The sequence below is a fragment of the Monodelphis domestica genome, chromosome 7, assembly GCF_027887165.1.
Source record: "Monodelphis domestica isolate mMonDom1 chromosome 7, mMonDom1.pri, whole genome shotgun sequence".
In the NCBI taxonomy this organism is placed as follows: Eukaryota; Metazoa; Chordata; class Mammalia; order Didelphimorphia; family Didelphidae; genus Monodelphis; species Monodelphis domestica.
In genome coordinates this window covers 292093956-292121105 of record NC_077233.1, presented here as the reverse complement: position 1 = coordinate 292121105, position 27150 = coordinate 292093956, and the positions used below count along the sequence as shown (strand labels likewise).

Here is a 27150-nt window from a genome sequence, read left to right as displayed (position 1 = left end):
CTGGAGAGGTTGGCCATGTCCTCCTCCAGCCCATTTTATAGACCAGGAACAGAGGCAGACGGGACTGAGTGATGGCTCAGTGACACAGCTAGGAAGTGTCTGAGTCAGATTGGAACCCCGCTCCTCCCAGCTCTCTGCCTGGCACCCCATCCACAGAGCATCTTGCTGTCCCTTCTGTCCCTTTTAAAAGTCAACACATTTACAATGGAAAGTATAAGCAGACAATGAACAGCTGTGGGACACTCTCATGCCTCGGTTTGTCAAGGGCTTAGCAAAACTTTGGAAAGAGAGAGAGATCGAGCCGACAGACAAAGGCACGTGAGTTCTGCCGGCAAGTGTGTGGTTCTGCTTCCACCTGTAGTAGGCAGTGAGCTGAGCACGAAGATGGATCCTCATTCTCGGGATCTTGTCAGAGTTGCCAAGAAGGGCTAACAGGGTCACAGATATATAGACTGGTTCCGAGGCAGAAGTGAGGGGCTGAAAAAAGAAAGCTATTATGTACCGCAATAACAGCCCCGAATCACAGCAGTTATGGTTTAATTGATACAGTGGAGGAGATTAAGGAGAAGGAAGAAGGAAAGGAGTAGGATTTCTCCTGCCTGGCTAGTAACAGGCAGGAAGATTAGAAGATCTAGAAAGTAAAGTTTTGGAGTGTGAAGGAGGAAGGAATCAACCTGAACTCCAAAAGGGCTCAGCCAAGATGCCCGAACCTGAATCAGCTCAAGGGCAAACTCACTCCCAAACCCAGACAAATAACTGCCACCACTCGAAGATGTCGGAATGTCTAGTACGCTGCCAGCTAGAGTCACCTCTCTGGGGGAAAAAAAGAGAAGAGAGGAAGTGACGTGCCTTATATAGACAGTTTTACGTCACTTTCCTGCATCTCATCTGTACCAATGATGGCTTAGCTTGACTTAGGACAACCCAGGTGTCTGTCAACTGTTTCTGCACATGTCTGTTGAAGGCCATTTTCTGATACTTAATCCTTGAGTATTGTGCAGACATTCCTGCCCTTGTTAAACTAAGTAGGGTGGAGAAATGTAGAGTTCCCAAGACTTGATTCTGTTAAACCAAGTATCTCCATTGTTACTAATCAGAAAATAGCTAAATCAGATCTTCTAAAGTACAGTCTGAGTAGGGTAAGTAGTTTTAAAATTCACACTTTGTGGTAGCAAGAAATTGGAAACTGAGGGGATGCTCTTCCATTGGGGAATGGCTGAACACACTGTGGTATCTGTTGGTGATGGAACACTATTGTGCTCAAAGGAATAATAAAGTGGAGGAATTCCATGGAGACTGGAACAACCTCCAGGAAGTGATGCAGAGTGAAAGGAGCAGAACCAGGAGAACATTGTACACAGAGACTAATACACTGTGGTACAATCAAATGTAACTGACTTCTCCATTAGTGGCACTGCAGTGATCCTGAACAACTTGGAGGGATCTATGAGAATGAACACTATCCACATTCAGAGGAAACACAGTGGGAGTAGAAACACAGAAGAAAAACAACTGCTTGAATACATGGATGGAAGGGATATGATTGGGGATGTGGACTCTAAAGGAATATCCCTGTGCAAACATCAACAACATGGAAATGTGTTCTGTTCAAGGACACATGGAATACCCAATGAAATTGCACGTAGACTATGGGAAGGGTGGGGGCGGGGGAGGGAGGGAAAGAATATCATTCTTTAAACCAAATGTGGGAACTGCCTGAATTCAGGCGGGTCGCAGGTTCAAAAAGAGGAAGAGAGAGGAGTTACAGTCATTTAAATGCAATCAGGCAAAATGCAGGGATGCAGGAAAAGGGAATTTTGGGAAACACTAAGGGGCTTCTGGGGGATGAAGTCCAAAGGCTCAAAATCTCCATTTATACACAAGGAATAATGTTTGAAATTGACTAAATAAAATTTTTAAAAATGAAATAAAATGAAAGACAAAAAGAATAGATAAATCACATTCAAACGTACTCATTGGAAGGAGAGTCTCTCTTTGGTCAGGATGTCTTTCTTAAGAGGTACTTGTTTGCTGGCGGTAACCTGCTACAGTCACTGCAAACTCAGGAAACTTTCTCCAATGACAAATTATCCCAGCAGAAATGAACTTTCCCTCCGAGGATTCCCTTGTTAGCGTGGGATTCTCTCCTTTTATTTCCTTTGCTCTTTCCACCGTTACTGATGAGCAAAGTGCGCCATTGAGGGCGTCAAAGCAGGAGACCATAAAAGCCAACATGGCAAAACCAAGTAGCTACAAAGGCAGCTCTGGCCTTCCCGCTGTCGGTAATGAGTATTCAGGCTGCCGATGGGATTCTGGCAGAATTAGGCAGACACTAAAAGTGCAGGCAGAAAAGCCTGGAGGAGGGGCACTGGCTGTCCGCATCTGGACTGGTGTGGCAAAGCTAGACCAGGCGCCTCGCTGCCCGGAGCCACGTTTGCTCACAAACGAACACTGCGCAGGGCTTGCTGGTCTGCAAGTGTCGGCTCCGAGTCCAAGCAGAATGCGGGCTCCCGAATGCCCTTGGGGGGGGGGGGCAGGGTGTTCAGGGCTAGGGTCACGCGCTCCTAAAGCAAACCTGGGCTGGTCCCTAAAAGCATTAAAGCCTGTGCTATTGTTGCTTTTTACTCGGCCCCGTAAGTTTCCAGCCCCGTTTAGCGAGGGAAAGGCTAGCAGGAGCGCAGGTTGGCTGGGTCCCTTCCCCGCCGCTTCCTTCTTCCTACAAACGGACTCTTCTCACCTACAAGCTGTCCGTTCTAACTGCACCTGTTCCAGGGACGCCCGGCTGCCAGGACCCAGCAGGGGTCACTACAGTCTTGGGGGCAGCTTGGAGCTGGGGGCTGGAAGGCCGCGGAGTCCCGGAGCGGCCTGAAGCTGAGCTCTATCTCCGGACCCCCTCCCTTCGGCTTCTCCCTCGCCATCACCAGCGGGAACCCCACGGAACTGGCCCAAAACTTCAGACGGGACCGGGCCGACGGGACTCCGTGGAGGACTAGCCTGGTAGCTGGCGGCCACCCGCCACCTCACGGTCCTGCGCTCCCCGCGGGGCCTCTGGGGGTTCCGGAAGAACGACTGGAGCTCGAATCTTAGGCTGGTCTTCCGGGAATTGTCCCCCCTGGGCCAGGTCTCGCGCAAACACGGCGGCTCCGGGACTGCCCTCCCCTCGCCGGCGGCCCTCGCTCTTCTCCTGGGAGAGGCTGAGCGGGGCGGGAGGCAGCAGGCATTCTCCGCGCTAGCTGGGCAGCGGCAGCAGCAGCTTCTTGGAGAAACCGGCTTCCTCCTGCCCGTGCCCAGGTCCCAGCCTTGGGAGGTCGGGCGACCCTGAGGCGGGCTCCGGTCTGCACCGCGCAGGTGGGAACCCAGCCCTGCGCTTGAGCTGCATCGGGCAGCGCCAGGAATACCCCTCCGCCCCCGTCACCTCGGCTCGGGGCAAACCTTCTCCGTCAGTCACCGGGCAGCCAACTCGGGACCTGCCCCCTCGGCCCTCCCCCGGGGCCTCGTCCACCTCCCTCTTCTCCACAGAGCCGGGTGTCCCGTGCCCAAAGGAAACTCGGGTCCCCGGTTCCCACCCTCCATCCTGGGTCCCGAAGTGTGAGGTGAAGCCGGCCGCCGCTGGGCGGGGCGGACAACGGGGGCTGGAGCTCGGGCGGCGGAGGAGGCGGAGCCTAGCGGCCTGAGGGGAGCCACTCTGGGCCCAGGTGGGCCGGACCTAGCTGTCGCGCCGGGAGGAGAGCGAGGGGGAAGGGCCGTAACTGCGGAGCCCTGCATCGTCTTTCCTCCTCCCCAGTTGCTGGGAAGTTCGGGGTGGCCTCGGGCTGCCGGGGAGGCTCTCCTCGCCCGTCCCCCACCCCGCACCCCGCTGACTTAAGGAGAGGAGACTCGGGGCTCCCCGGGACCGTCTGTCGTGCTGCCGGTCGAATCCAGCTGAAGTTGCGGAGTTTCCTAACGAATAACTTTTGATCTTCTACTAGCCGCCTCCCAAGGCGGGGAGGAGCCCGCCCGGCCTGGGTCCGCCCGGAAAACCCTGGACAGCTCGTCTCTCGCGTTCCTCGGCGCTGGCCCATGCCGAGAAGAGCCGGGTAGGAAAGGGGCGATCCGGGCATCTCGGGGCTGCCTGGCTGTTCGCGCTCTCCTTCGGCAGCCGTCCGGAGCAGACATGGGCTGTTTCTGTGCCGTCCCGGAGGACTTTTATTGCGAAGTCCTGCTTCTGGACGAGTCCAAGTTAACCCTCACTACCCAGCAGCAGGGGGTCAAGGTAAGCGGAGCCGGCCGGTGCACCTTAGCGTTCCCCGGGGCGCGTGTCCTCCGAGGGTTTCTGGAGCCCAGAGGGGCGGACGTCAGCCCTAGGAGGGGCCCAGGAGACGCGGGGCCGAGCCTTCCACCCCTCTGGTGATCGTGCTAAGAAAGGCTGCTTTGGGTCTCCTTTCTAAGCAGGATGGCCAGTCCCGAGCCGCCACGGACTCCCCCGTTAAAGCGAACGGGAGGTGGCCTCTAGCTCAGAACCTGTGGAACGGAATGGGGGGACATACTGGCATGTGTATTAAAGGCACCGCTGTCTGCCCGGCTAGTTCCTTTTCGGGAGGACCCGCGGCATTGTTGTCAGTCTGTTGCCCGGATGCAGTCATGGTAACCTGAGTAATTAGTGAACTTACCAGAACATGCATCTTTCATCAGATAATCTCCATCCATAACTGGAATGGCTGCTTGTGTGACCCTGGGCGAGTCACTTCACTTCAGAGCCTCTGTTCCCTGTAGAAACTAGATCTTGTTCAGAAGATTGTGAGTGGGGGCCTTAGTTGTTTCTCTATGAAGTTGAGTGCTGCTCCCAGTTTGGTTTAAGTGGCAAACAAAACAGCTTCTGGTCTAGGCTATTGAAAGCCAACCACGACACCCCTGAAAGCTCTCAAACCCAAAGAGCCGCAAGTGAATAGAGATCTATTTCATTTGTACCGATGAATTCCTATGAGGAAAGCCGCACTTTATTGATCGTTCTTGCATCTTGTAACAGTGCTTTTTAACAATTCAGCAAATGCTCACTGCCCGTGTTGGAAATTAGGACAGATGCAAAATTTAGGAAAGATGGTTCCTGGTTGTTGGAGAGCAAGAATATTCCAGGATAGGGGGCAGCTGGGTGGCTCAGTGGAGTGAGAGCCAGGCCTAGAGAGGGAAGGTCCCGGGTTCAAATTTAGCCTCCGATTCTTCCTAGCTGTGTGACCCTGGGCACATCACTTAACCCCCATTGACTATTTTTAAAAAGAATATTCTAATATAGCAAAGGATTTAAAAGTGCCAGGGACCTCGGAAAGAACTTACTTCAACACTTCCCCACTTTGTGTAGATGAGAAAACTGAAGCCCAGAAAGGTGGTCTCCCTAGAAGTAGCAAGTGGAAGAGCCCAGGATTTGAATTTAAGCTGCTGAGTGATAGAAGAGCCCTAAATTTGGAATAAAGGACCTACTGCCTTCTCGATTCCTTAGAGAATTCACTTCCCTTCTCTGGGATGTAATTTATCTTAAAAATGAAGGGGGAGTGGACACCTAGAGGACTCAGTGGATAGAGAGGCAGGCTTGTACCCAGGATACACTGGGTTCCGCTTTGGCCTTAGGCACCCCCATTGCTTCTGCCTTAGGACCAAAACGTGTCATTGACACTAAGATGGGAGGTAAGGATTGTGTTGGGGGGGGCAGGATGAGGGAGTTCGACTATATGATCTCTAAGGTTCCTATTCTCCAAAACGATTACTTTTTTCTACCGCTTATGTGATATTCTAAGAATAAAGGCTCTTTTTCTCCTTCCATTTTGAAACACCCAATAGAGCGTTCTTGGAGGAAAGAACGGCTCCTTTTTTACTAGAACAGATCAACTGTTCTTAGCATTGTCCTCTGAGAAATGAAAACATCAGACTGGTGGCAGCCCAGGTAGTCTTTGAATCTCCGAACCCTCAGGGGGACGATCTAAATTATACACCTTCTAACACTGATTGTCCTGGAAAGGTGTTCCCGATCCTAGAGCAGCCGCCCCCATGGAGAAATGCGGCCTGAAATGAGCCTGCAGAGCATCACCCAGTGACTCAAGCAAAGGCCACTCACACTCTTGCTTGGAGATGCGCCTACAGCGACACTCTAGGAAAGGCTTCCTCCTTCGTGCTTCCAAGACCATCATTTGAAGCTGTTGGGAAGCAGACAAACTTGAGCCAGTCTGAAGACATAATGTGTCTTCTACCAGCTATAGAACCAGCATTAGGAATCCTCCGGACACTGCTGGGCCGGTGTTTCCTGATGTTGGGGGGCTTCTGAAACAGGGGGGCACTTTCCTGGTCAGACGTTCTCCCGGGGGAGCGTTGTTTCATTCGTGTGGGGGCGTAACGACACCGGGTATGTTTGTCTTATTTGAGACACAGCGGATGTGATGGAGTGATTGTGTCTATGAGTTTAACACTGGCTTTCCTAATAGCTCCTCTTGAACTCCAAACCCTTTGAAAATTGGCGAGCCGTCCAAAGCAATAAGCGGTGTGGTGGCATCGCATTTGTGATGCCATTGGACCGCAGTCTAAGCGGGCTTTTGTGAGACGGAGTCAGGCGCTCCTCCAAGACGTGGCCCGTTGTCGATCACAAAAGCATGTCGCAGTTTTTCCGATGGCCACGTTGAACACAAGTGTCTGCTGAAGTAGAGCGCGCCCTATTACTGCCATGAAAAGCATTTCCCAAGCCCTCATCTTTGTGAAATCTCTTTCTGTCCCCTCTGGGCCGACTCCTCCTTCTGGAACTCCTCCACTTTATTTTGGATGTGAACCGTAATTCAGTCTTATTAGATTGGCTTATTAAGTAGCTGAATTCCAAGCTTAGAAGCACATCATTTGCATAGCAAAGTACATAAATAATTAGCAAGTTAAAATATGATCTCGTTTGAGCCTCACAGTAACTCTGGGCGTTAAGGTGCTATTAGTAGCCATTGAGGAAACTGAGAAAAACAAGTTAGGTGACTTGCTCAAGGATGCACACAGTATCTGAGGCTAGATTCAAACTGGCCTTCCTGACCCGAGTACCATCTGCTTTATCTACTGCATCCTCTACATGCCTTGATACCGTAATGCCTTAAGTGACTCATACTCAGTCATTCTAAGTCAAAGTAGAGCGAATGACTCTATGGATCAACACAGACTTATTTTCTGAACCAGAATCGACAATTTCCAAAACACTTCTAAAGAGTCGTAACTTTGAAAAGGATCTGTAGCCGGATTCTACATCTTGTCTTTGGGTTAAAATTAGTTATGTCAGGGGTAAGTGTCATAGAACACCCACCTATCATTGATGGAGAAAGGACTGTAAGGAGGCTTCTCCTTCAGGTTTTGGTCTTGAAGCCCAGAGATCTCTCCCCCAAGCTCATGCAGATGCGGGACTTTGAACCAGAGTCAGTTCACTTCTTCCTCTGGGCTGGTAGTTTGGAAAAGGGGAATCAAATGAGTTTAGGCTGTTTTGCCGATTCTCTGAATTTCCCCAAAAGTGTCGAGCAGGGAAGTTTTCCAATGAGGGAAGCAGATAGAATATCAGGATTCAGGTAAAGGAAAGGGCGCATCAGAACCCATGAGTAATTCTGCTACATTTTCTAACACTTAGCTAAATGCTATTTCAGTCCTAATGAATGTTTAAACATCTTAACTTCATGTCCTTTTTAAAACCCACCTACTGGCCATCCCGGCACCCTACAGGATGTGTAGATATTACACACATCCTGGCCCATTTCCGGATGCTTGTTCTGGATCAACGTACGTGATGGCACAGAGACTCCTTAGGGGGTGTGTGTGTTGTTTGCTTGCTTCTTAGGTTCTCGATATACTTGGAAGAACCTCTTAGGGGAAGCTTGAGAATATCAGTTATCCCACGACTCAGTGCACTGACATAGGGAACAAGGCAGCCCTTTATATTCAGGTCATGTTCTTTGGTCTCGGCTCTAGTCCTGGACACGCATGGCTGACTACACCGGTGCTGAGTAAGGCACATCTAAAAAGCACCAGGCAATTGCACCGTGGCTGCTCCTGGCCTCAGACATTCGATATTCCTTTTGTTCGAAGAGCAGGAAATGCGGCACCCTGTCTCGGCAGCCCTTTTAAACTCGAGGAGGCTCTTTGACGTTCGTGGGCTTTTAAGCCAGATGCGTGTTCTCTCCTAGGAAACATCTAAGCGAAAAGTGAGGCGCTCGGGCACACTTCAGTTTCACTCACGTTGCTTTTCCAAAGGAGAAAGAGTAAAGACAATTGTATCCAGAGCAATAGAAAATGTTTCTCTGAACCCTAAAGATTCTCGATTGTTGGCGGAATGTTACAATGAATCCACACCACCACGTCTGCACTCTTTCTGTTCCAGAAACTGGAGAATGTTTGAAAGCCGACACTGGTTTTTCGCTTCATCTTCGCCACACTTGATGCTCTTCCTCCTGACTATCCCGCAATGTAGGCTGGGAAGCTAATATCATCCTGGTTTACAGATATGAGACTGATCGACTTCCTTAATTCTCCTCGACGGTATACGATCTTCTTGGATAGCCTCACACTTGTCATGGAGAGCAACAAGGTTCTGTCCCCTTTCATAGGACCTCTCAAATGCCTGCTGTGCCAGTCACTGGGAGAAATGAGGGAGAATCCAGGACAAGGAATGGAACAATCCAAAGAACGCGTTTAGAGCAGCGTGGGAAAGGCAGCGCGTCTGAAAACGCATGAGCATAAGTGAAGAACTAGCACATTATTCTATGATAACGAACGATGATGGGCTCTTTAAGGAAGGGAAAGCTATACAAGGGAATGCCATGGGATGCAGTTTGGTAGAAAAGCACAGTGGAGTAATGGGAAAGGCTTCATGCTGAGCTCCATTTTAAAGGAAGAGAAGGACTGTGTGAGACGAGGCAAAAAAGGACATCCAGGCATATGGGATGGCCGTTGCAAGCTATGGAGACAGGAGATGGAGGATCATGTGTGGAGTACAGAAGGAAGGCTGGTTTGGGTAGATTGCAGCGTTAGGGGGAGGAGAAGGAATTTCCAGTTAATCTACCATTCTATTTCTTAGCCAGTGCCAGACTGTTTTAACGATTGCTTCCTCATGGTACAATCTGAGAGCTGGTATGACTAGGCCATTTTCCTTCACATTTTGTTTTCATTTGGTTCCCTTGATATTCTTGACCTTGTGTTCTTCAGATGAATTTTATTATTTTTTCTAGATCTATAAAGTAATTATTTGGTAGTTTGATATGGCACTGAATAAATAAATTTGGGTAGAATTATCATTTTTATTATATTAGCTTGGCCTACCCATGAGCAATTAATATTTTCCCAATTGTTTAGATCTGAGTTTATTGGTGCAAAAGGTGTTTTGTAATTCTGTTCGTATAATTCTTGTTTGTCTCGGCAATTAGAGTCTTAAGTATTTTATATTGTTTAGAGTGATTTTTAAGTTGGATTTCTCTAACTCTTGCTGCTGGACTTCGTTGATAATACATAGAAATGCCAATGATTTATGTGGATTTATTTTGTATCCTGCTACATTACTAAAGTTATTAATTATTTCAACTAGTTTTTAGATGATTCTCTAGTGTTCTCTTAAAGAGTATTCTGCAAAGAATGACAGTTTGATTTTCTCTTTGCCTACTTTTATTTCTTCAATTTCTTTTTCATTCCTTATTGCAAAGGCTAGCATTTCTAATAAAAGATTAAATAATAGTGATAATGAACATCCTTGCTTCTCTCCTGGCCTTCCTGGTAAACTTTTTAACTTATTTGCATTGCAGGTGATACTTTCCAAAGGTTTTAGATAAATACTATTTATCATTTATCATTATCAAATGGGCCATTTGTTCCTATACTTTCTGGTGTTTTTTAATAGTAATAGATGTTGATAGCAGAGTAATCCTCAGCAGCTCTTTGCTACCATGAGAATCCTCTCCAACCAATGATTAAAATATTGCCATAAAACAAGTACAGGAGTGAAAGAACCAACAAGGAGACAGAATGAAACAACTTTCAAGAAAAGAAAAACCCAAAAGGCAGGCAATGGGCATCTGGGGCATCTGGAGCACTGGGGTGAGAGGAAAACAGACCTAGAAAAGAAGCTGTAGCAAGGAGGGAAAAGCAAGCCAAGAGTGAGCCACCCTCCCCCCACCCCACATTTGCTGTCTGTAGTTTAGGAACCTATGCCTGAGTCAACAGATCCTGAGATCCTGCCTTAGTAAACCAGAGGTACAAGCCAGCCCATACTCCTTGAAATTTCAAACCTGTGGAGAAGTCTGGAGCCAAAGCTAGTCCCAGATGGAAAACATGTTTATTGATTCATACAGGATGTAAGGGCTATAAATAATTATGTCATAAAAAGGCACCCTGTGGTTGTCTCCTCTATTCCCAGCACAGCCACATATTTTACTGTGGTGCATCTGTAATCAGCATTCTTCTCAATCTCTATTCATGAAAATTCCAGGAATATATTTGCCTTCAACTGGAAAGGCTCCTAGGGGTCATGATCCTGGTTACCACAAGAGTTTGTCAATACTCCGACGTTGTTCTCACAAATTTTAAAACAGGATTTAGGGGAGAGAGAGAGAGAGACAGAGAGAGAGAGAAACAGAGAGAGAGAGACAGAGAGACAGAGAGAGAGACAAAGACATAGAGGCACAAAGACACAGAGACAGAGACACAGAGAGACATAGAGACAGAGACACAGAGAGAGACAGAGACAGAGAAAGAGAGGGAGAGAGAGGGAGAGAGAGAGAGGGAGAGAGAGAGAGAGAGAGAGAGGGAGAGAGAGAGAAACAGAGACACAAAGCAACAGAGAGACACAGAGACAGAGACACAGAGAGACAGAGAGAGACAGAGAAAGGGGGGGGGAAGGAGAGAGAGAGAGATGGAGAGAGAGAGAGAGAGAGACTTTGCAAAAGAGAGTAAATGCAAGAGTTTGCAAAGAGGGACTTTGCCGCATGCTACAGAACTTTATAGACTCTACTCTGGAGTCTAGGGAAGAGATAAGACAGTTGGGGGCCATTGGTTCCTGACTTTTGAGGAGAGTGGAGAGGTAACTTCCTGTGGCTTGGTCTGTCTGAGCCAAGCCTACCTGCTCCCTGGGGATCTGAAGGTTCCTGCTGTTCTGCGATCCTGGTATCCTGGTATCCTGGTATCCAGTGTGAGATCCTATCAAATCTGTCTCCACATTTATCATCTACCTGAGTTCCTGTGTTCCTGTGTCCTGAATGTTTCCTGATGCCTGAGAAGAGAACTGCCAGTACCCAGTAAAGCCTGTCTGTGGAAAAGGCCAGAAGCCACCTTGGGCTTAAGCCTAAGAGGGTGAACTCACCAGGAGTTCAGAGCTATCCTATTTAATGAACTGTAAACGTGTGCAGCATTAATTTGGAGGACCAGTTAAGTCAGATAGCTGTTTAGTGGGGGTTTTATAGAGTGTAGAGAAAGGCAGCTGGAAGACTTTGAAGAAGGCTTCTCGTGAGGCCTGTAGAAAGGTGGGAGGAGTATCCAGAATTTAAAGAATAGGGATTCCTTTGTTCCTTTGGCATGGGTCCAGAAAGATCACTTAAAAAAGTATATTAAAAAATACCATTGGGTCCTGAATTCTCTTTCTCTCTCTCTCACTTCAGTCCCTCCCCCACCTATTGAGAAGGTCTGCAAATAAGACATTGGTTATGCATATGAAATCATCAAAACATATTTCCATATTTGCCATGTTACAAAAAAATGAAAAATAAAGAAAAGTTTAAAAATATATATATTTAAAGAATTCATTAGTTCTCTCTCTTGAGGTGGATAATATTTTTCATCACAAATCCTACAGATTTGTCTTAGATAATTAATCAGAGTAATCAGAGCTAAGTCTTTCACATTTTATTATTGTTATAATATTGCTGTTATTGTGTGTAATGTTCTTCTGGCTCCACTTACTTCACTTTGCATCCGTTCATACGTCTTCCTAGTTTTTTCTGAAACATTCTGCTTATTTTAATAACCCAAAAGTATCCCATTATAATCATGTAACATAACTTGTTCAGCCATGCAGCAGTTGATGGACATTCATGTCAAAGGAGCTCCCATAAATATTTCTTAATAAATTGGTCCTTTCCCTTTTTCATGGATCATTTTGGGATATGGAGCTAGTGTGCACCAGAAAGATTATCTTTTGGTCTTCAGGGCATCAATTGAGGTCTGACTACCAAGCATAGCCTGGGAGAATGAATGCTGAAGCATCATCTGACTCTGAAATGTTGGGATGCTGGGGTAAACTCACAAAGTTGTAAAGTATTTATCCCCTTTGCTTAAAAAGGAAAAGAATAAATGTAAGAGAAGACGCCACAGCCTCCCCCCTTACATCATGGCCTCTCACTAAATTTTGATGTTGGGAATGAGAAAGTCAGTTCCAGAAACTCTACATAATGCTTCGAGTCATTTATATATATCATCATGACTCTCAGAACCAGATTCACAGCCTAAAATTCATTCCTGCTCTAAATTCTGTTACCCTAAATTTATAAAATTAATGAATTTGGACTATTTTGTATGTGTTTAATTCATGTAAGAAAATGGCTTCTTTTAGTCTGTATTTGTTACTTGAACTAAATTCAGAAATATATTTGATTACAAATAAAAATGTTTTTTTAATTAGCTTTCGCTATTGCTACTTACTCAGGGATAGGATTTGGGGGTATAAAGAATATTGACGTTGTATGTGCTAATTCTATCCATCAGTCTTCTTATGGACTACATTTTTTAAATGACAAGATTATAGACAATTCTTATTAGCATAATAAGAGGGAATGAGGAAAATTCGTATGTGACAAATATTTAATGTACAAATAATATAACTAAGGACGATACTGTACATTTCATAGCTAAAGAGAGGAAAAAGCAGGAAATAAGAAATTGGGTAAGGCAATCTGTTATCATGGAAATATTTGACTCTTGGATTAAAAATAAGAAGACCAGGGGGCAACTGAGTAGCTGGGCAGCTCAGTGGATGGAGAGCCAGGCCTAGAGACGGGAGGTCCTAGGTTCAAATCTGGCCTCAGACACTTCCCAGCTGGGTGACCCGGGGCAAGTCACTTGACCCCATTGCCTAGCCCTGACCACTCTTCTGCCTTGAAACTAATACACAGTATTGATTCCAAGATGGAAGGTAAGATTTTTAAAAATAAATAAATAAATGAAAATCAGAAGACCAAGGTTATTAGTCTAGTGGGGATTAGCTGGCATGTTGCTGAGCAAAAACTTTTTGTGTCTCAGTTTCTTCATTAGTAAAATGAGTAACAGGGACTAGACAACCTATAATTTGTAGTTTTAAAACCTTGTGATTCAAAACTCAAAAAATATGTATCTTTTGGGATATGTACCAAAAACTTATTCCTAGGATGTACTACCTTATGGGAAAGGAAGAAAGAGGATTTATTGTCCTGAATAAGGAATTATATACAAGTTTTCATTTTTAAAAGTCGGGAAGTCATGGCAAGATGAAATCACAGGATGCCAGAACTGAGGGGAACTTCAGCGATCATTTAGTCCATTCTCTCTCAGTACTTGGATGAGGAAAACTGACCTCTAAAAGGCCACTTGTGTTTGAATCCAGGACTTTGGACTCCAGCTCGTTCACCTATAACATATCCTTCCACTTCACTGATGTTGGCATATATTCAGAATTTTGTGTAATAATTGACTTTATAAGTATTTTAAAGTCTCCAAATCATTATCTTATTTGGTTCTCCCAAAAAAGCCCCCATAAGTTATATACTACGGGCATTATCTTCCCCATTCTACCAATCAGTAAACTGAGCTTAAATGAGTTGCCCGTCGTCAGACGGCCATGAGAGGTAAGAAATGGAATCCAAGTAGGTTTCTCATGCCAAGCCTGATCTTCTGCCCGTGATGCCAGGCTGCCCGCCTGAACAGATATTCAGCACTTGTCAGTATCAGTTTCTATGACATAAATGTGAGCTATTAGTTAAATAGCTTTTAGTTCTGGTTGAGTCTTTCTCTAACAAATGACAGCGTGTACAAATATGTTTATTGTGGCTCTTTTTGTTGTGGCAAATAATGGACGAACTAACTAACCATCAAGTGGGGAGTGAGTGGACAAGTTGTGGCATGTGTTAGACTAGAATATTAGTGTGCTGTACGTGATGACGAGCAGTGCAGCTTCAGAAAAACCCAGGAAGACGTCCGGGAACTGGTGAGGGGTGAAATAGCAGGTCCGGGAGGGCACTTTCATGGGAACAACAACAGTGTGATAAAGATCAACTTAGCTACTCTTAGAGAATTCACAAGGAGAAATGGTAGCCACTCCAAAGACAGAACTGATGAACTCAGATTTCAAGCATCCTTTTTTCCCCTTGAGGTCAAAACAATTTTAATAACGATACTAAGATGTTTTCATTTCAAATCCAATAAATGTCATTAGCTATAACCCAAACAAACAAACGCTCTTTGGAGGTCCTCAATAACTTTTAAGGAAGTAAAGAACACTAAAAGGTTTGGGAAAGTGCTGATGGAGTAGAGTAGAGAAAAAGGAATTCACCACTGGCTTAGGTGGGCAAAATCAGATCCTCACTTTGTCTTTATGGATCTTGGCTTTAGGTTCCCGCATAAACACATATAAGGATCAGATTTATTCATTTGTTTTCTGCTTTTATTTTATGCGTGTGAGCTACATTGAACCGGTAACAGTAAATAAACCTCAAACAGCTGCAACAAGGCAAGTTCCAGTCTGCTCTTTTGCAAAGCTTTACGTCCTCCTGCAGAATAAGAGAATAGATTCAGGATGTTTTCACACACCAAGAGAGTCTGGGCCAACCTGCCATAAATTCTTGGCTGTGTTTTCATTAGAATAAAATCAGATGCTTATATGGGGTTGAGAATCCACCTAACTTTGTTGTTGTTGTTGAAATGCACCCTAAAGCTCAAATCTTGTTTTAAGAATACATGTGCCATGGAGGAGTAAATCATTCACAGACTCATGTGGAACTTTCTGAGGTCCAAAGGGGGAGTAGAATAAAAATGGCAAAACGTCTCCAAACATTAACAAGCGTAGGCTTTAAATGCTTACATTAAGCAAGATGAAAATGTGTTCGTGTTTGAGGGAAGTTGCAGGCAATAAAGTAAAAAAAGTGTTTTGCATTAAGATTCATTTGGAGAGATTCAAGGTGTTAAAAGAAGGCAATGCATCCATCATAGGTGGGAACAAGGCAAGTTCCTCGAGGTCGTTTAGCAAATCCCAGAAGATCCTTGTCTCTCGCTCTAGTCAATAGTCCCAAACGAATGCATCTGCTTCCTGTCTTTTCCCCAAGTGGTCCTAAGTTTTACGTTGGGGATGGAAGCGGGAAGAGTGCCGTTAGGCGCAGACACACCTCGTGGGTCCCCGTCTGACAATCGCTTTGTTTTTGTGAACTAGTTCAGTTACATTAAGCGGGGTTCAAACATACCCCACATAACTCACGTGCGCCATTCTTTAAAGAATGAAGCGCTTAAGAAGCTTCCGCAAATGGCTGCAGAGGAGAAGATGCGAACGTGCATGATGTGTACAAGTCTTCTTCCTCTGTCTCGCCCAAAGAAGCAGGCCTCTGTTGTCTTTGCTTTTGAACCCTTTTGGAGCCCTGCCCCCCTTTTCTTTCTGTCCTTTTTCTCCTTTCTGGAGTTTGCCGTCAAACCCTCACATTCTCACCAGAAGATCGCTTGGCCGGGCCATCAGTTGGAGCCGGTTCTTCATCTGGCTGGGAGGATTTTATCTGCCGATAAATCGCCTTTTTTCGGCACCGCTTGTGGCTGCTCATCGTGGTCGCTCGGGTCGCTCTTCCCCTCCCCCATCGGAGGCCGGCTCCGTTGGCTCAGTGTCTCGGAGAGGAGCGGGAGCAAGGCCTGAAGCAGGCTTCGAACTTGGTCTTTTTCTTTTTGCCGCAGGGCTAGTACGGCGATGGTTTCACAGGTAAACCGGATTCCCTATTGCTTGTCCTCTTGATGGGTGGGGGCCGAAGGGAGGGGACGTTGAGAATCGTGGAAGATGGATGTGGGGGTTAGTAAAGCCACTAAAAGAGGTTGAGAAGGCGCACCGCCTGGGGGCGTCTTCCCTTTGCCTTCATCCTGCTAGCGCTCTTCTTGAAGGGAGGGTCTCGGTCTTCTGTGTGCGTGGCTGTGCCGTACCCCTCGATCGATCCTGTGTCATCGAACGCCAAGAAAGACAAAGTATTAATTTGCATCTAGTAATGAATAGTAGATGCACAGATTTTCTAAATGCTTACGTTGCCGAACTGAGAAGTTACTAATGCCTAAAGTTTAGGGTATTTTTCCAAGTGTTGTTTTCCCCCATGAAGAAGTAAGAATTTTTTTGTTTAATGTAAAAGTTGTCATTGTGTGTAGCCTGTAGAAACCTGCCTTTCTGGTTTTTAATGTCACGTTAATCTACGGAGGTGTTGTTACTTGTCAGAAAAATTTCCCTGTTCAAAGCTTTACTGACGATATTTTTCTGTCCAAGTTCTTTAATTCTCTCAAATCTGTGTACTCTGGCTAGAAGCTCTGAATCATGTGACCTTTTAGTCCCCTTTTTGCTCTTAATGTTTTAATTTTATGAACAGCGTATGTAAAATCACGAATATTCCTGATATTCTCCAGCCTAGATCATTTCTGTCTTTGTGTCTGTGAGACAAGAAAAAAACAAACAAACGGAGAATTAGGAAGCAAATAAAGAAGAGACAAAAATGCGTGCTTTATTACCATGGCCCACGCTAAGGACCATGGGGGTTTTCCATCTGAGTTACATGTGTGAAGCCAAAACCTTATATGCATTCTACACGTGTGTGACTCCTTCAGAGCAGGGGCTTCTGCATTTTCCTATTTGCTATCTCAGTACTTAGCAGAGTACTTTGTACATATTAAACACTTAATAAATGTTTTATTCAAATGTAAAATTGCTGATGTTGTTTGATACTGTAGCATCTTGAACTTCCTCAAATTTTGCATTTGTTAATGCAACTGATGAATTTTATCCATTTTATTTATTATGAATATTAAACACCTTTTAAAAAGCACTACCATATTTTTCTTCTAATAATCTTAGAGAGATTAATAAGAGTGGGAGATCTATAATAAGCTTTGTTTCTTTCTACCAAAAATAATGAGACTGTAATCTAAAGGCCATTACTCTTTCCACATAGCCATCTTTTTAGTGATGGCCAATAAATAGAATTCCATATGGCTTCCAATCGACTGTAAGAAGGCATATAATTTCCTTAAAGACACATGGGTTACTTCTGGATCATGTGACCAATAAGATGGAGGATTGACCTTTTCTCTGAATGTCATGACATCTCCAATTTCTCTAAAATAAGAATTATGAAAAAGAAATAAATAATTAAAGCGATTTCCTGTGTAATTAGAAATCTTGGCCCTTTGAACTACATATTGGGAGCCCACTCACTTCCTGTCATTACGTGCTTAGACAGAAGATAAATTGGGTCAAGTTCCGTGTTCCTTCCTGGGTCAGGACATTGGTGAAGCAGGCTGTTTGAGCAGGTAGATTAGCCATGGGAATGTGGTTTTATTTTGTTCTAGTGATTAATAATAAATCTTATGAAATAGAATATTTGAAGCTATTGTATATTAATTTTAATATTTACATTCCAAAGGTTTCAACAACAAGAAGCCTAGTGAAGTAAAAGCCTAATGAATTAACAGCAGAGAAAGCGAATCCTAATCCCTAACTCATTTATTCAAGATTTCCTCCCCCACTTCTCTAAGCTATGGAGAGAAAGCACTATATCTGAGATTCACTCAGGAGTTTCTTGGCTGCTGCTGCAGTCTAGACTAGCTCACCCAATGGCCTGCTTCTCTCCTTACCTTACATTTCTGAGGCAAAAAGAGAATTCTACTCCTGCCTTTCACATTTAACCCATATGGCAAACTTGGTGGCCCAGGAAAAAGAGAATGTGCTTTGTTAGGGAAGGCAGCACCCTAATTTTGTTAGGGAACTAGCTGTGTTGCAACAGAATTTAGCATAGAACTGAATGTAAGATTAAAATAAATATCCAGTAACTCAAAGTGTTGTATTTTATAAGATTTATTAATAATCACTTGAAGTAGAGGAAATGAAACGACAAATGTAAAGCCTGAGTAAAGAGAAGTTTATCCGACCATGATAATGGGAGAAGAGAGAGAGGGGGAGGGGTTACAGAAACTTTATCTCCAAAACATGAGGACATAACATGAGAACGAAAGTGGGATTCTGGGGAACAGAGTCCTGGGGTACAAAATTCTAATTACACAATTCCCCCTGTGATTCCAATGGGAAACGAGCATGTAGAAACCTCCCAGATTTACATGCCTAGTTTCCCCATGGAATCAGTACACATAACCAATGTAAAAGATCTTTAACTAGAGGTATATACAATATTGAAGTTTCTATGGGGAAATTACAATAATTTGGAGATAAGAGGGAAAAAAAGAGAAAAAGAACAAAACCAATAATTGCTAGGTGCATTAATAAAAAAATACCCAATGTGGGGGCAGTCCCCTTTGGAAAAAGAGTGTACATTCAAAATAAGTGCGTTCAGCCCCCCACAGTTCAAATCTCCACATCCCAAAGCTTTTCCTGGATCTTTTGGTGCAGTGTGTGGTTTCTGCAGGCATCTTCATGGCACCTTCTCCAAACAGTCCACTTTCTTGATTCAGGGAGGTAGCAAGTTTCTTATTCTAAAATTACCATCAAAAGAATGTAAACTTTGCATTATAGGATAATAATACAATCCCCCCCTGAGGAGGATGTTGACAAACACATGGATCACCCAGGGATACATGGCTGAGTTATGAGGTATATGAATCAATTGTCACAAGAAAATAAAAAAACATTAAAAAAAAACAAAGAAAAGAGAAAAAGTAACTTCTGAATGAAATACAAAATGTCAAAGTCTTATGTGTAAAAATTCTAATAAGGAAAAATAAACCTATAACAGGTCCTTGAATCAGGGTCTGATTAAAGTGATTTTGTGTCCTACAAGCCTGTAGTAGCAATTATTCACTTACTCAATCAGCAGCCAGGACTATAAAAAAATTGCCACCTTATGAGAGACAAAAAAAGGACTAGATTTTCAAGCAGACAGGAAATAGCATTCCCTGATTTTACCTTTGCTCACAGGGATAGGGGAACCAGAATGGCTGACAAAGTGAGGTACTTGGTAGAAGTCTGGATCTGGCATGAGGGAATCTTGCATCTGACTTTGCAGACAGCCACTTCCTTGAACCCAAAAATAAGTTCAAGTCCTCTGTCTTGGTGCAGAATCTCATCAATCCCACTTGGATTGGTTGGTCTCCTTGACGTTGTATTCGTTGGCACTGTGCAGGTTAACTTTGTGCTCCTTGGCACTGGGTAGTGGCTCTTTTGTGATCCCTTCTCCTGGAATCATACACAATCATTAATAAAAGTCCCATAACATTCATCAATCAATGGCAGGTTTCCATAGTTTAAAGCTTTTGGGTATGCATTAATATTAGGGATAATGGATATTGTAAACTTATATTAGTGCAAAATCAAAATACCATCAATACTGGTAACATGTGCTTCAAGTACAAAATGAGAAAAAAAGAAAACTTAACTACTGTATTGCACCTACAAGGAATAATAATCATAATTTTTAAATAAAAAATATGTAGTTCACAATCAGTGAAAAAGTGTCAGCCAAGTAGAGGCAGAATACGAAGGTTTCTCATGCAAAAATGAGATCCATTTCCTTTTTTAACTTGGTCATGAGTGTGAGTGCAAATGACTTTTTACTAGGTTAACAGCTTTTTAAAACAGTAATACCCAAATCCCCCAAATCACAAGAGCTCATTTAATGACAATAGCAAACAAACCCACTATCATTAGGGTTCACATGGGTCTCTATATAGCCACTTGCTGTGTGACACTTAAAAAACCTATGAGCTCATAGATACTTTTCATAAGTTCTCCAAATCTAACCAATCTTTCAACCTTGACTGATATATTTTTAACAAAGTGTATTACTGCCATCAATCCAAAATTTGTCAAGGGAGCCCAGAAAAAAACACAAACCTTTGTACTGCTGATGAAAACCTTTTGGATCAAAAATGTCACCAAGAATATAGACCATTTTGGTGGAAGGATAGAGTAAGCTGAAATGTTTCAAATATAAAAACCACCCAGAAGCCACTAGGCTCCATGGTAAATGCTCCCTCTTGGGAGTTATCCAGAGGTTACCACACTCTCTAGGAAAACCTTCCCACTTCCCATATGAGATTGTGTTAACAGCAGTAAAAGGCATGTCTTTATATGCTCCATCTATTACATTTTTATAAATGCAGAGGTGGGGAATACAATAGTGCTGCAGAACTTCATTTCAACTACTAAATTGACCCTTACCTCTTGTTACAAACAACTCAAAGGTAGGCAAATGATCAGTTGGAGGTAATGGTGCTACTAGATAGCTGAAAATCACTTCTGAAGACCCTTTAAACCAAAGGTTACTGATATCAGTTGTAACCAGTTTGATGGAGTCCACTCATCATCATCTATGTGACAGTTAACAAAGGCAAAAAGGAACAAAAGGCCATTTAGGCAACACATGACCTTGATGGATCTGGTGACAAACCCAGCATCCATGAGGACCTATGGTTTTGTCACAGAAAAGGGTTTGTCCAAGTTGACTATGGGCTTTTATAATGGTATTTTCTCCAATCCAGTCATAGGGAAAGGGTACAAATAAAGACAATGTAACAGAATATATAGATAATGGCCAAAACACAGTAATTTAAAATGATTCAGTGTAACAGAAGATATTAGATTAGATTAACATGGGAACTTAAAAAACAGAATTGAATTTTAAAGCTAACACTCAGCAAATACAATATATCTGACAAGATGCAAGCAATGAATTCAAGAGTCCTTTTCTCCAATTCCTATAGCTGTGTTACAGAGACTTCTTCACTATTTGGAGGGGAACAAACTGAAATAGTTAACATCAATAAAGCAATGGGGTCTGAAAATTAAATTCATTTAATTAATTTAATGAAATTAAGTTAATTTCATTAATTAAATGAATTTATTAATTAAATTCATGAAAATTAAAATTCATCCCCAGACTCTTTAAGGTTCCTTCCCCTCCCAAGTATCATCATCCATTTAGATTCCTTTGGTCACACTTCTGGGATTCCCCATACCTGCATGGGGCATAGTGTGGACAAAACCCATATTAGCTGTGTTATAGAAACTGGGCAGGCCAAAATGGCAAGGGGGTGTAGAAAGATGAATCTCCCCCCTGAATTGCAGGATTACTCAAGCTATCAATTGCAAGGTATCCAATAAGTACAAGAACCCCCAGGAACAGTAGCAAGAAAAGACATCCTAAAGCTATAAGGTGTGTGAGTTCAGTAAGACTCTCTGGAAACAGGAACTGTTTGAGATAGACAGGAAACTGGGCCATGCTTGCAATCTCTATTTCCTGTCCATAGGCGGTGCTACCCTAGTATGCACTGACAAGGAATAAAAAAAGGCTCACAAAGAATGTTTGGGAGAAGAGTTCCATCCCTTCCTCTCTTGACAGGGGTAAACCCAGTGGCCCCATGATATCTCAGTTCCCACTCCCATAACCAGGAGCACAGAAGTCCTCCTGGGCTAGCCAGGCTGGGATTGGGGTGGATAGTGTGGATTGACTACTCCTCTCTTTTTCCCTGCTGAAAAGCATCTAGCACAGGCTTGAGACCCACATGAATGTAGGAGGCTGGTAGCCCTATGGGAGCTGGATTTCACTCTTCTGGCAGGAAAAAGAAGGTGCTTCCAAACGTTAGACCTTCAGGCAAACAGCAGCGGTAAGGGAGGCCACAGTAGGACTGAGGGGAGCAATGGCATGAACTGCGGTAGCTTGCAGACAGCCTGCAGAAAAGAAAAGAAAAAAAAGAAAGCACAGTGAAAAGCAGCTTATCAGCACAAGCAAAATGTATCTGTTCTCTATCCTTTACTCAAAGGCTTTCTTAAAAAAAAATATTCATGGATTCTATCTCTTCATGGCTTACCAGAAATGTAAGATTAAAATTGATATCCAATAATTTAAAGTATTATATTTTATAAGATTTTTTAATAATCACTTGAAGTAGAGGAAATAAAATGACAAAAGTAAAGCCTGAGTAAAGAGAAGTTTACCTGACTGTGACAATGGGAGAAGAGCAAGAGGGGGCAGGGTTACAGAAACTTTATCTCCAAAATGTAAGGATATAATGTGAGGACAAAAGTGGGATGCTGGGAAATAGAATCCTGGGGTACAAAATTCTAATTACACATGAGGAATGTTGGGAAATAGAAAATGGAACTAGCATGTGTGTGTGTAAGTGTGTGGGGAGGTATTACAGGAAAGGGTACTATCATCCAACTGAGGCCAGTGATTTCCCCTCAAAAGTCACTTGGAGGGGTAGCTAGGTAGCACAGGTGAGAGAATGCCAGGTTTGGAATTAGGGGGACCTGGGTTCTAATTTAGCCTCAGACATGTCCTAGCTTAGTAGCTAAATATCTAAGATTCTAAAACAAAGGAAAGGGCTTAAAAAGAAAGTCACTTGGGTTAAAGACTGAAGCTAATAAAATGTGTGGGAAGAGGCTAAGACAACTTTGAGATCCAGCTCCTGAGGAAACTTCCATCAAAGGGTCAAAAAGGAAGCAATTAGAGAAATATCTGAAACGATCAGAGTTCAGGAGAAAGAAAATTGCAAAATATCCAAATAATATCTTGGGAAATTTTTAGTAAACACCAGAGAAGATGGGTTCTTCCAGTTCAGCTAAAAGAGGCCAGACATCCAAGAATAAATATTGCAATGCAAAAGAAAATGAATCAATCCCTGTGGATTCCAAAAAGAACATGAAATCACTGCAGTATGTACTCTTAACAGTTCAAGAGAAATTAAGAACTATGAAGTCAGAAATTATGTCTTAAACAAAAGAAATAATTGGCAGAGTAAACGAACAAAACTTGAATCTATGATGACAAACCTCATAATTAGAAATAAAGGACAATGTTAGAAAAAGAGAAAAAGATAGCATTAAAAGAAAACATAATCTCTAGACAAGAAAAATGTCATGGTTTGGAAGATAGGATGTATAAAGAATTTAAGGTTTTCCAGAAGAACAGTATAATCTGTGAAAAAAAGGAAATTGCCCAGAATTTTTGAACACAGGAAACAAAATTACAATATAAAGAATTCACAGATCACATTCAGAAAAAAAAACAGCCTCAAATTTAACAATCCCAGTGACAAATAACAAATTCTGCAAGTGACTAGGGGGGAAGATGTTTCTTTGAAAAGAAATTCAAATAACACAAGGCTATTCTGAACATGATCCATATTCCCTTAAAGAACCATTTAAAAACTATATTTTCAAAATTATTTGTCATATTGCTTAACATACACATGCTGCTATTATTTTCTTCCTTAAATTTGAGGCAGGAATTACAGAATACGTAAAATTCTGTTTTCTTATACTTTATAAAGTTGCCCTGTTTTAGACAAAGTTAACGACAATTGTACCTATTATTGTACTGTCTTCATGAAAAGAATCTCAAAATTCTTTCTTGCAGAAGTCCACAAAAGGTTCCGTTGTCCTTGATTACATATTTCATCATATAAATCTAGTGGAGATAGATTATTTTGGACTGCGCTACTGTGACAGAAACCATCAGACGGTGAGTAAACGAGGATTAACCTCCACCCCACCCCACCCCACCCCCTGAGGTTTATAGTTTTCTAAATGTAATTCAGTTAAAATTTCATTTCCTACCTTTCCTGACATGATTTTATGGAGTGAAGATATTTTTTGTTAAATTGCCTTTGAAGCTACAAGAAACAACATATTTTGGCATAATTTCTTTGCATTCATTCTGAATTGTCTTTTTTTTTTGTCAGAAGGATATAAATTGAGTATAGAGAACACAGGGTCAACAGTAAGGGTTCAGAGTTCCAAGCTCTATTCCTTTTTTCAGGTGGCAAACCTCTCTGTTCCCATTTCTCCACCTATCCTATAGTATAGGTTGAGAAAGCAACATAGTTTGCATTCATATAGATACATGGAATGCACAAGTTTGGTATTATTATTTTTTTTACAAATGAGAAATTGGGATTAAAAAGAGAAGCATAGAGTGTAAAGCCATTATAAGAAGGCTTAGAGAAAAGTCAAGTAAAATTGTATAAAATATGTAAAGATTTCCACTTTGTTGGCATTTGAAATACTGGCATCACTGAGCTGTCACCATAAAAATTGTTTATATAAAACTGGAATGTCAGTCATCATTTTGATTAAATGGAAAGAAAGATAAATGATTGCTTATAATATAAAAATTAAAAAGTATTTTTCATTAGGACTTTTGGTTTAATTTCAAGGGAGATTTTTATTTTGGATAGTAATATAGTCATTAAAAATCCTCAAACTTTTGATTTAAAAGGAAATGACTTATGAATTGTCTTGCATATTCTTAAAAAAATGTTACCTTCCATCTTATAATCAATGCTGTATATTGGTTCCAGACAGAAGAATGGTAAGGGCTAGCCAAAGGGGATTAAGTAGTGCCCAGGGTCACACAGCGGGGTAATGTTTGAGGACACATTTGAACTCAGGACCTCTCCTGACTCTCAATCCACTAAGCCACCTTGCTGGCCCCTTAGTTTGTATATTCTTTACGTCCGATGCACCAAAATACTGTAGCTCCTTTCTTTTTCAGTCCCTGTTAAGCCAGACTGGATTCACTAAACTGAGAAAACAACTGTTTGCAACCTTGGCGGTGACGCACTACGGTTGTACTGTGAGAATGAGCTCCTGAAAATCTTATTGGTAACTTTATGGTTTTACATCCATTCGTTTTGTGGCTTGCCTTTTTTTCAGAAAGTGGGGATGAACAGATAGGTGTCAAGTGGGTGTCTCTAAAGAGCCCTTTATTAAAACTCTACTTCAAAGGAAGAGAGCTCAAGTTTATCAAGGTCAAACTCAACTCATTTAAGTCAACCAACTGAATCCTACCCTATAATTACCACAACTCCCTTCTTCTAAGTACTTGAAGTAAACTGGACTGGAAATCTGAGGCATATAAACAGATCAGCGGCTTTAGAAGCTATCTTGCATATGCCCATATTTAGGAAATAACATTTCTCTTTATATTGATATTCGTATATATTTATATTCAAACACGGATCAACTCCCAGACCTAATCTGGTACTTTAAGTCTTGCCTTGGAAGACTGAGTGTCTTACTAAATTGACTTAGTCCTTATCAGACTGTTTTCGACTTCTAGAAGAAATAATGTGAAAACAAATTTCAGATGTCATTATATTAAAAAAATATAAGTTTTGAAATAGAGTAACTAGGGCAGCAGCACCATTTAACCACAAAAATCCCCTCTGATCAAGAGTAAAGTATGACCACAAAACAAATACGGGAATGAAAGAACCAACAAAGAGAGAAACAACCTTCGGAAAAAAGGAAACACAAAAGGTAGGCAGAGTCCAATTGGGGAACTGAAGTGAGAGGGAAGAAGAGCTACCAGGAGGCATAGCAGCAAGTGAAGAGGAAGCCAACAGCAAACCAAAACCTCTCCACCCCACCCCCATCCCACATCTCTCTCAGGTTCCAAAAGTAAGCCCAAGTGGTCCAAACCAACTCATACCCCTTGAAATTTCAAACTTGTGGGGAAGTATAGAGTCCCAGCCCAGGGCAAACTGGGCTAAAGGGGGCTGATCCACATGAGCCCAGAATGAAGCCAGGAATGCTTGGGATGAGGACATAATCCACAGTTTAGGGTGAGGACACAATTCTCAGGGGGAGCCTTCCCAGGATCTTCCTGATCAAAACTAAGGGTGGAGCTCAAGGACAGGGCAATCAAGGGTGTGCCTTATTGAATCATGAACACCTTGAGACCAAAAACTTGAGCCTAAACCTGAGGCTAGAATTTGATCAATACCTGACCTGATCAAGTTCAGACTGAGAACAAAAGCTTACACCCAAACCTGAGGAAAGTCTTTAAGCTATCAGCATCTCAGGGGTCAATTGAATCAGTACAGTGAGGGGGCTCTGAGAGCTCTCAGCCCCCATACCATCTGGTAAATTAGTAATGACTCAGAAAATAAGCCCCCCCAAATCAAGGAAAGACTGAAATTTAAATGAAAACAGAGCCTACCTATAATTAGATAGGAAAAATGAGCAAACAACGAAAAAAAAGCCCCAACTCTAAAGATTTTTATGGAGACAAAGAGCAAGGTGCAGACACAGGAGGACAGAGAGAGTAAAGGAAACACATGCAAAGTCCAAAAGAAAAATATGGATTGAACACAGAGTCTGGGAGAGCTCAAAAAGGACTTGAAAAACTAATTAAGAGAGGTAGAGGAAAAGTGGAGAAGAGAAATGAAAGTGATACAAGAAGAACAGAAAGTAATGCAAGAATAAATGGGCCAATTGAAAAAGGAGAACCAAAAACCGACAGAGGAAAACCAGGTCTTAAAAATCAGAATTGACAATCTAGAAACTAATGATTTCATGAGAAACATCAAGAAACAATAAAGCAGAATCAAAGGAATGAAAAAAAAACAGAGGAAAACATGAAATATCTTATTGAAAAAACATCTGACCTAGAAAATAGAATTAGGAGAGACAATCTGAGAATTATTGGATTACCTGAAAACCATGATGAAGAAAAAATCCTTGGATATCATATGATGAGAAATTATCAAAGATAACTGCCCAGAGATCCTTGAACAAGAAAATAAAATTGAAACTGAAAGAATTCACAGATCGTCTTCAGAAAGAAATCTTCAATTGACAACTTCCAGTAATGTAATTCAAGAGCCACAAAGAGAAGGAAAATATACTTCAAGCAGCCAGAAAGAAACCATTCAAATACTTTGTAGCTACAATCAGGATCACTCAGGACCTAGCGGCTTCTACATTAAAGGATCATAAGGAATGGAATATGATATTCAGGAAGGCAAAAGATATGGGTTTACAACCCAGAGTCACCTATCCAGCAAAACTGAGGATATTCTTTCAGGGGGGAAAATGGTCTTTCAATAAAATAGAAGATTTTAGCTGTTTGACTCTGGGCAAGTTGCTTAACCCCATTGCCTATCGCCTTAAAACCAATACCCAGTATTGATTCT

At 42.5% G+C, this 27150-nt stretch overlaps 1 protein-coding gene and 1 long non-coding RNA gene across 5 annotated transcripts in view; one reads left to right on the top strand and one right to left on the bottom strand.

Moving 5' to 3' along the window:
* The first annotated feature begins 4121 nt into the window (after positions 1 to 4121).
* Positions 4122 to 27150, top strand: part of EPB41L4A (erythrocyte membrane protein band 4.1 like 4A) — a 125742-nt gene continuing 102713 nt past the window's right edge. For 3 of the 4 annotated variants that reach the window (XM_056803961.1, XM_056803959.1, XM_056803958.1), the window contains exons 1-2: positions 4122 to 4252; positions 23589 to 23693. In XM_056803961.1, the coding sequence (XP_056659939.1) occupies positions 4154 to 4252; positions 23589 to 23693 (204 nt within the window). In that variant the 5' untranslated portion in view covers positions 4122 to 4153. Of the gene's footprint in view, positions 4253 to 15814; positions 15947 to 23588; positions 23694 to 27150 lie in introns of those variants that run through there. The other variant, XM_056803960.1, reaches the window with a different exon arrangement.
* On the bottom strand, positions 14632 to 15179 carry LOC103100065 (uncharacterized). The gene is made up of 2 exons (XR_469639.2): positions 15071 to 15179; positions 14632 to 14759 (listed from the first exon to the last, which is right to left on the bottom strand). It is a non-coding gene; the product is annotated as an uncharacterized LOC103100065 (long non-coding RNA).